Raw genomic sequence first — 10,057 nt, 5'->3', positions numbered from 1 at the left:
ATAGATATCCAGAACTAAAGTGAAAATGTTTAATTTCATAAAAAATCTTTAAGGGACATTTGGCTATCCGATTATTAATCAAATAAAAATAATTGTCAAATAATTGACAGATGTATCGATTGCAAAATAATCGTAAGTTGCAGCCCTAGGATCTACAGAGAGGTGGCGCTATGAAGATGAATGGGATTGCACACTTTCAATCTGGGACCAGGTTTTCATAAACTCTCACGTTATACTGGATTTGCGCGGATGTCGAAACATATTTGCAGAAGCTCCTCTGAACAGGCCTTTACATGCTTTAGCCACAATCTTTAACTTCAGTGTCACTTTTTTTCTTACCGCAAACAATAAACATTGAAGAACTCATAAAATATGTTTCCCATAACAGGATGGAGATGTTATAGGATGATAGCCTGCTTTGGCTTTAGCTCCTCTCACACTAGCTGCTAGCTTCCGACACCGTGACCAAGTAACCTGGAACTGGGCGACATTTACTTGTTTTTATGGACGCTGTCCCTTTCTATAAAACAGAAGAGAAAAAATTAAAATGAAGACATGAAAAGAGTTAGCTATTGCAGGTAAGATATAAAGTGCTTATAATATCTCAACAAAACCTCTTTTTAAAAAAAACCCATTAGCTTGGGAATAGTGTATCTTTTGGATTTGCTTTTATTACCTTGTCACTTTATAGATATATTATGTAGTTTGTGCCATTAAAAATTCATATTTTAAGGTTGAAAGATCCTTAAATTCTTCACATTTTGTTTGATTTAAGTGTTTGATTTTGTTAATGTGATAAACGTTGACGGGCTGCGGATGAAAACAGTAAAAATGCCTTTTATGAAAGTGCCAAATAGTTTTACTCCGTTAGGGTTTGTAGAAACGAACCGACCGCAGCGTGTTGCTCCCCCCCCCCCATGATGTAGTAAAGGAGATAAAGGAAAAGCAGGAGCCGGTGTGCGGCTCTCTGTGCATAGCATATAAACTGAAGGCATCACTGTTTCATCGGGTTATATTTTGGGTCTCCATCCGTTTATGAACTGCATGAGCTTCTTCACCTGCAGCTTGCTCAGCTGAAAGTCTTCAGACAGAATCTCCTCGGTGAGCTGCAGGAGGAGATTCCCGTCGATCTTCTCCGACACGAAAAGAGAAACTATGTCGTCCGGCAGGCCGATGAACTTCAGACATTTGGATACCTCTTCGATGGAAATGCCCGACAAGTCTGGAGGCGGCTGCCACTGCGTGGTGGCAGAGAGAGAGGGGAAGGTTAGAGCTACAGAGTTGGACCCCATCTCATTGGTGCCCAGCTCAGTTGGAGTGACGGCGCCCTGCGGGGCGTCACAGACAGCATCTGGATCTGGGCACTTCTTGATCATGCTGGGTTTAGGTGTTCTTGGTGGTAAGATGGGGCAGGATAAGCTCTGTTTAGTGTTTGATTCTTTTATCGGCTTGTTTCTGTACATCTCAGAGTTGTAACTGGAAGATTTGGTGCACGTCTGGGTCAGGGCTTCTTTCTGCGAGCTGAACTCTCCGCTGCGGTGTGCGTGCTCTCGCCCGTCGAAGTCGTCCAGGCTGAAGGTGCAGGTTTTCGCTGAACTCGGGGTCCTCTTCCTGGGGTAGCTGAAGTAGCTGCGGCAGCTGGCGGGGACGAACTCGTCCGTGCAACGCGAGTCTCCTCCGGTGAAGTTGTTGGGCCAGGACAAACGGGACGACACGCGGTCTGATGGCAGGCTTCCACAGGGAGAAGCCGCTCTTTTCTCTGCGCTGGCGGATTTACCCCAGCTGCAGGGGTAGCAGACGGCGCTTTGCTCCTGCAGGTCGCCTCCCTCTAGCTCAACTGCTCCGCTGATAAGCAGAAATACAAAATTCATTAATTATTCTTTCCATAACCCTGAAAAAAAAAAACAGAATGTTTGAAACCCTTACATGTTGTGGAGCCCAGAAGAATAATAGGAAAGCGTTGGACTTGGAGACCGAGTGTCCTGCTGGCGGGGCTTGGATGGGATGGGCAAAGATGGCAGCTGCTTCATACTTCTAGGAGGGATGGGGGGAGCATTCAGAAGCCGACATTCCTCCCTCACCTAAAGGCATCAAATCCATTTAAATCAGTCTGAAATATAAACATTTTTAGTCAACAAACATTTAAAGATCTAGGATGAGGTATGAGGGGAGCTGAAATGTGACATGAACAAACTGCTGCTCATCGATCGGCTGTGGGAGGAAGACAAACGAGGTCTTAAACGAGGACGGGAGGGAAAAACATTAATATTAAGGAGCACCATGCAAAGAGGAGCATCAACCTGCTCTGCAGATTCAGGAGGATCTCTTCCTTCCTTCCTCTCCTGAACTTCTTCCAAAGATCTGATCAAATCAAACATTTCTTATATGAAATCTATTACAATGATTTGCCATCAGCTCTATATTGCTGGATCCAAATCAAGAAAAACATTGCAAACTCCCTGCAGCGTGAATATATCAGTTATTAGCCTATGAAACCGAATTCATGGTACTTAAAGGTCTGTGGTTTTTGCTCTTTAGTCTTCATCCTCATTTCTGCAGAAGCTAAAACCTCCTAAAAACCAAAATTAGACCTTCTTAAGGCAAAACATGGAACAGATCAAAGCTTCCTCTCCTCTCTCAAATCAAAAGCTGGGTTAAGCATGATGCACCGAAAGCAGCGAATGCAGCATATAAACTCTGTGCTGTTTCCCCCCCCCCCGTACCTTATTCTATTCTGATAAATACATATTCCAGACATATTCTATATTATCTATATTAATAAAGACATTTGTAATTTCCATTTCATTTTTTTTATTCAAGTATTTAACATGAAGGATTTGTTTGATTTTTCTTTACCGTTTCTAAGCTAAGGTTTGGCTAAGGTTATTTTTGGCACCGCTCCATTAATCTATAGCTTGAGAAAATGTTTTATAACTTCCTCCTGCTCCAAATATCTCCAAATTTACCTTTGACCTCTGTGCTTCTTTGATTGGATTTATACAGAGGTTAAATCAAAGACCTGATGCAACCATGAACATATTTTAAAAACCAGGAATCCTTACCGTCCTGGTTATATACTGCCTTTTATTGATCAATAACTCAGAATCCTTAACTTTTCTCTTATCGAAGTGTCTCAACCTGATCTGTGGCCCCTTATATCAGGATTGCAAAGCAAACTGCACTGACGGCTGCTGAAGGTGTTGAAGAGCTGAGAGATCAGGATGCAGGAATTAGTGACGTTTAGGTTGTGGAAAAAAATAAAAGATTTCCTCTCTGTAACACAGCATGACTTGTTCACTAAAGGAAACCTAATTATAGCACCGCTTATTAGTAACCGACTGCTTTATATAGAGGTTTCAGCATAGATTGAGCAGGTTTTCATTATGAACACTGGAAAAACGATCTAGAAATAAGTAAAAAAATTCTTAAATTAAATGTATTTACTCTTAATTTGAGTAGGTAAATGAAATAGTTTGCCAATTAAATCAGTATTTTTACTAAATATTAAGTATTTTTACTTTAAAATAAGATATTTAGATAAATTGCACATGAAATAAGACAATACGATTGTGTTTTCTTATTTTAAATGTAAATTGTCTTGTTCCATTGGCAAAATGTCTCTTTTACCTTCTCAATTCAAGAACAAATCCACTTATTTTAAGAAAAATTGACTTATCTAGAGAGTTGCTATTCAATCATTAACTCTTCATTAATCAAACAAGCAGAAAGGAATCAAAGGTTTATCTCTGATGTTCAGCTACCACTGAAATGTTGATCAGAGAAAATATTCAGGTTTCTTTTCAGTGATTTGCTTGATGATTACAGAGCATGACTGCATAACAGCACCGTGGGTTACGCTGCATTTTGTTGGCTCCATATTAAAAGATAAAAACTCTACCATCAGCTTCTAAGATAAAACATTTCATAAAAAAAAATGTGATTTATCGCTGACCATTGTCACCGAACAATAAAAACCACCTTGTTTGTAACGTGAGTGTGGATGGGAGGATGGATGGAGCTAATTAAAGGGCAAAAACTGGATTAAAACCTACTAAAGCAGGCCAGTGACTATGAATATACTGCCAGAGCCATGATGGAAAGGTTTATATCAGAGCATATCTCTGATTACGGTCAAAGTCCAGAAGGAAATCCAAGTCAGACTCTTTAAAAACCAGATGAGCAAAGCTACTGCAGACGTTCTATTAAAACCAGTTGATTGCAATCTTTAAAAAGCTCAGAAGACATCTTCAATATTTTTTATCTTTTCTTGAATAACATCAATCAAGTAACCATTAAACAATTAAAACTTATCAAGCAACTGCTTTCAAATATGAACCATTCAAGTGACTTATATTTACAGTTATTGATTAATAGTTAAAGATCAAAGTTTAGAGGAATTACAATGGGTAGAGTTAGATAAGAATGATGGATCAATATCGGCTGATAACCCATCTCCCATAATCTGATCTCTTTCTAAACGAGGACTCGGTGACCGATGTGCTTCTAAATAATTAGGATCTTAGATTATACTCACAGCTTCAGACTTGGGTGGGACAGGTGGAGGAGTAAGAGGAACATCTAAGCTTGTTATGGCACCAAGAGGACATGTGACTGGATACGATGGCGGCGCTGTTGTTGCGCAGTCGCTGTTTGTGGCTCTTATGGCCTCACCAGGAGAGGGTTTTGCATTCTGCCCTCTCAGGTGATCCAACCACAGCTCCTCATAGGGAACGTCCAGCTTGTTGAGATTTGCATGTTGGCTCGTGCAGTCCAACAGCTCGGGGAACGAGTGTTCGTTTTCCCCGGATTCGGACTGGCTGCTGTCCGACGGCAGCAGGGCCCAATCGCCGCACAGCGTCATGCACCCCTGCAGGTTGACTTCGCTGTTCCCGTGCAGGTTGCTGCCGTAGACACACACGGAAAGCCGGTGGAAAGACTGCGTGAGTTCGTCCCGGGCGTAAGTCAAAGAGCTGGGGACCCGTTTGTGGTTGGGACAGCCGTTGGGGCCGCCGCTCCCACCGTTCCCTCCGCAGCTGCCGTTTCCGCTGCTTTTCTTTGGGCTTTTGCCGTCGTCGTTCCAGTCGGCCCGCACGTCGCGGACGGCCCGAGAGTAGTCGTCTATGTCGAACTGCTCCTGGCAGAAGGAAAACCAGCGGTGCACCATGGTCTCCAACCACAGCTCTCCCAGCAGCAGCTCCTCTGGGACGATGAACCTGGGCATGGCCATGTGGAAGGGGAAATGGAAGGGGATGATCTTGTTGCTGCGCAGGATGCAGCACACAACCACCGTTTTGGTTTGGATGTTAACCAGCTTGTAGCGATGGCCCTCCCGGATGAGGTGCAGGTCGTACTGGTTGCGGGGCGGGGTGCTGGGCACCACCACGTTCACGGGGAGTCTGGTTTTCTCCACGATGTTCCGGATGGTGTGCTCGCCGTCCTGCATCTGGAGCTCCAGCGGGCTGCAGGTGCTGAACCAGCCTTTGCACTGGAAGGGCAGGCTGATGCTCTCATTGGTGCGATGGTTCATGCAGATCAAGCAGGGCATCTTCCCTCGCCCGATCTTACTGATAGAATTCAGCTTGCCGATCTTCTTGAAAATCGTATTGAGCCTGGACTTTTCTTTAGAGCTCTTTGCATAAAGGATCTCAGCCTGGCCCATTAACGTCAGTTCATCCCCAGTGCTTAGCGTTATGTTATAAACTTCTGTGTCTTCGTTGCATTCCCCGGATGCCATCTGCGAACAAAGTAAAGCAGGAGACCAATAAACCGTAAGAATCTAAATGTTTATATACACTCTATAAAAACATCACCTTTTCTACCACCCAATATATCATATCAGCTTGTTCCTGTTTTAGGTTGGTTAGGATGGCTAAAGTTATTTCCATTTACTGACAGGCAGAATAAAGAAAACCTTAATCTCAAAAGCATTTGCTTTGTATCTTGTACAATTATAGTTTAAATTGCATAAGTCAGACAGAGTCAAGTTTACAGACCACCTTCCACCATAAACCATTGATTACCATCACTGCCCAAGCTTCACAATCCTCACGAATGTCTTATTGCATCATTGTCTCCTCATCATGTCTGCGTTTTTTTTTTGTTTTGTTTTTTTTAAGTCAACTGCTCTGCCCTGCAGTAAAAACTCCAGACCATGATGCTGCCACCCCCCTAAATCAAAGCTAGAAAAAAGGGTTTTCAGGTTTGCAGTCGTCCTAATTTCACCTTGACCACATAACTTCAAATATTAAGGCCTTTCTTCCAGATTTAATTTGCAAACTGGAATCAGGATTTAAGTTATTTCTAAAGTATCGTATTCTTTCCAATGGGAGGTTCTGACTCCTGTACTGAAAGCAAACAATACACAAATGTTAAATATAAGTCCATTATTATTATTATAAAAAAAAACACAAAAAAAACTATTATCTCAATTATCTTAAGTGGAGAATATGCAATTATCTTATTTAGAGGACAGAAATCTTAATTCCTTTGGCAGAAAAAAATTTTTTATATGCACAGTTTAAGGACAAATACATTTATTTTAAATGTTCACTTTTTTGGATCAGTTTTTGCACTGAACTAAGAGGCATCGATCTAACAGTCTAAAAATCTTAAATCTAACCATAAGGTCTATTTGAGCTAGTTTTGTGATTAATATCGTTTTTTGTTTTGAGAATATATCATTAAGGCCCCATTTTTAAATTTAATATTTTAAAAAAATAATATGATTTATGAGAATTTTCTGCCCCCCCTGATAAATTTAGCCTAGAACAGCCGCAGCTTCTTCCTCTCAGGGTGGCTTTTCAGCATAGATTTCACTGTGACTAAGGCTACGTTCACACTGCAGCCTGAAGTGACCCAAATCCGATTTGTTTTGCCCATATGCAACCTGGATCTGATCTTATCATGGCCCTCTGAACAACACAGATCCGATTTTTTCAAACGCGACCCAGGCCACTTGGCTATGTGGTCCTGAATCCGATACGAATCTGATCTTTTCAAATGCAACCTGTGTCCGAAAGGCCAGGTCGCATCTATCCGACCTGGACGTCATTAATCCCTGACAAAGGTTGCTATTCTGCATCTTGATACGCAGAAGCGGCAAGAAAAATAACAACCATAGCAGATGATGATGATGCGGAGAGCAGTATTTATGTTTAACCATATTGAAAAGATTGTGTTTTTATGGTTGGAAAAGACCGCTAGATGCGCTCCGGCACAGACAGCCATGTTTACTTCCGGAAAAAAAAGAGCATGCTGGCCTGTGACGTCATTGCGTCCTCTACTGCGCATGCGGGACACTTGCATTGTACAATTGCAGTTCACACAGGAGCTCGCATACAAGTCGTATATATTTGGAAGTATGAACGGCAACGCAAAAAAATCGGATTTCGCAAAAAAATCAGAATCGAGCATTTAGGCCTGCAGTGTGAACATAGCCTTATTCTCCCTCCATCTTGATACATGATGCACATTTCTTTTTGTAACGTCTCCCTGGCTCAGTGCCTCTGCTTGAACATAAGTGAATTGATAAATATGGCACCATGGAGCCTCTGGGATGTGCATCCAAAGACAAACGTTCATTTACAGATACCTTGGCTTACATTTTTTCTTTCTTTCCATCGTATCATATAAGAGAAGCAGTGTGTTTAAAGAGGTTATGTTTAAAATGTTGTTCCTCCACATCATTTAAATATTTTGAATTAACAAATTAGATGTTTGCACGGCTGTGAAAAACATCATCCCAGAGCATTGAAGGGCACAGTCATCTTAGTTTTTGTACACATCTGAATATAAAGTAAAAAAAGCTGTCCCCTCAAAAAGCAAAACAGCTTTAACATAAATCTAACAATAAAATGATGATTTTTAACATTTTGTCAGGAGGAATCAGTCGGAGTTACTTGCTGCCTGAAGTTCACAGAATTGCTCAAGAGAGTGTTTTTAATTAAAAAAAATGTAACAGGCGACACTTTTCTATTGTTTAGGTGTCAGCCTTTACAGTGTGCAGGTGCAAACCAGTGCAGCCGACATTCCTTAAAGGTAACTAGTTAATGGTATGAGCTTATTTTGAGTATCTAGCATCACAAAAAGCATCCGGCAGAAACTGGCTGATTTACTTGAAGCTATTAAAGCTATTTATTGTTGGAGCCAAGGCAGCCATAAATAAGCTCTAAAAGGAATGCTGCTCTTTGTGTAGCTTCATAGCTCCTGCTAAACATGGGCAGGTCATCAACATCCAGGAAGATTAAGCCTTTGAAAAGGTTTGTTTTAAAAGGGAAAATATTTCCTGTTGTTTTAATCTTATGGTTGAATTCCAAGAGCAGACGGTGTGCTGCGGTCGTGGTTTTCTCCCTTTCTACAGAACATTGTAATGAAGGGCTGAAACAATTAAATGTGGTAATCGATTATTGAAATTATCATCACCTCATTTAGTAATCAATTAATCATTTCATGGAGTATAGAGACTCTAAAACATGCCTTAACTGACATAGCAACCTGGTTAGTACAGTAATTATACCAAAACTGTAAAAAAAAAAAAAAAAAGTTAAAGTTAAAAAGATTTAGTTTAATTAATTTCGTAAATAGTCTTCTGTAAGGAACCTTTGGGTATCTGGTTATTAATCGGAAAAATATAATCAACAGGTTAATCACTTTGCAAAATAATCATTAGTTGTAGCCCTGTAGTTAAACTGGCTGAAATAAGGCTAAGTACAACAAGGATAATTAGGATTATTTCTTCCTGACAGTTTTACTTTGTTTTTAATCATTACTTTTATCAATTGATGCTATATTGTTCAGGGCAGCAGCTCAAGCTTTTAGCAGTCAGTTACTCTATTGTTTATTTTTCTGAATGATCCAAAAAGGAAATAGCTAAAATGAACATTCCACAATTAAACACACTTTTTTACGATTAAGATCCAGTCGGATCAACAATCAAACGTTGGTCAATTATTGATTGTTCACTAAGTTACAAATCGTGGATTAATAATTTGGTAGCAAAAGGTGCGTATGATGATTTTTTTCCCAGAATTTGAACCAGGGGAAACTAAAACTACAAAATAAGATCATATTTATTGCACAATGTTGTAATTTTCTCTGGTATGTTCCCAAATAAAGAGGCATTCCCACCAGATGACGCTGCTACTTAAATGATCCACTCATGGTGATTAAACTCATGGTGTGTTTTAGTCTGTATACAAAAGTTAAAGATTTTATTTGATCACCAAATTAGTTGAAGATCATGTTTGCAAGCTTCAGTGACTGGTAATGTCTATAAATAATGAGATATTTGTTGTGACCATATATTCCAGCTTTTAAGTACAGACTGAATGTACCTTAACATTGAAAGAGATTTCCTCCATGACGTAGACTCTTTCAGGGAATGCTTTGGCCACCTCCTCCACGCTGCTGAAGTACTGCACAGGCTCCTTGACATCTCTGTCCTGCTCGAGTAGCTTAAACTGACCTTAAATTGATATAAGAGAGAAAAAAAAAAACACAAATTAGTGCAACAAAACAGGTCAAGCATGCTATAAGACATCCACAACAGTGTTTGAGTAGCAACACCTTGTTACTTTTCCATGGTGATAGAGAAGTACAAAAAAAGTACAAACTGCAGCGGTGTGGTGACAGAGAGATACATGAAAAATGCCGATCATTTCATACTTTTGCAGAATTGTTCATTTTAATTTCAACTTTTTAGTGGAAACTACCACAGCATCTAATCGTTTATGTAAAGCTTAAGCTGCGCCTTTAGTTTCTGGTGTAGATATGTGCTAATCATTAGTGTTGCATCGATACCAATACCAGTATCAGGCCCTGATCTAGCACTAAAATTGAGTACCAACAAATAGGGCACCGATACCATTTTGGGAACCAAAAGTTTATTCAACTATTGTCACCCATTCCAGGTAGGCAATAAAAAGTTCTACTGGATTCACTTTGTATTAGTCTTTTTTAGGGATGCACGATATTGGGATTTTGGCCGATATCCGATATGCCGATATTTTAAAACTCATGTAGCCGATAACTAGGGATGGGAATCGAAAACCGGTTCCTG

General features: G+C 40.3%; 1 protein-coding gene across 1 annotated transcript in view; it reads right to left on the bottom strand.

Moving 5' to 3' along the window:
- Positions 1–734: 734 nt before the first annotated feature.
- The window catches only part of garem1 (GRB2 associated regulator of MAPK1 subtype 1), a 12,250-nt gene continuing 2,927 nt past the window's right edge, over positions 735–10,057 (bottom strand). The window contains exons 3-6 of the mRNA XM_015374954.1: positions 9,333–9,463; positions 4,535–5,734; positions 1,927–2,081; positions 735–1,845 (exon numbers count right to left, since the gene is read on the bottom strand). Of these exons, the coding sequence (XP_015230440.1) occupies positions 1,011–1,845; positions 1,927–2,081; positions 4,535–5,734; positions 9,333–9,463 (2,321 nt within the window). The 3' untranslated portion in view covers positions 735–1,010. The remainder of the gene's footprint in view (positions 1,846–1,926; positions 2,082–4,534; positions 5,735–9,332; positions 9,464–10,057) is intronic.

The sequence above is a fragment of the Cyprinodon variegatus genome, unplaced genomic scaffold (genome assembly GCF_000732505.1).
Source record: "Cyprinodon variegatus isolate N-32 unplaced genomic scaffold, C_variegatus-1.0 Scaffold111, whole genome shotgun sequence".
NCBI lineage: Eukaryota > Metazoa > Chordata > Actinopteri > Cyprinodontiformes > Cyprinodontidae > Cyprinodon > Cyprinodon variegatus.
This window is presented reverse-complemented; position numbering and strand designations above follow the sequence as displayed.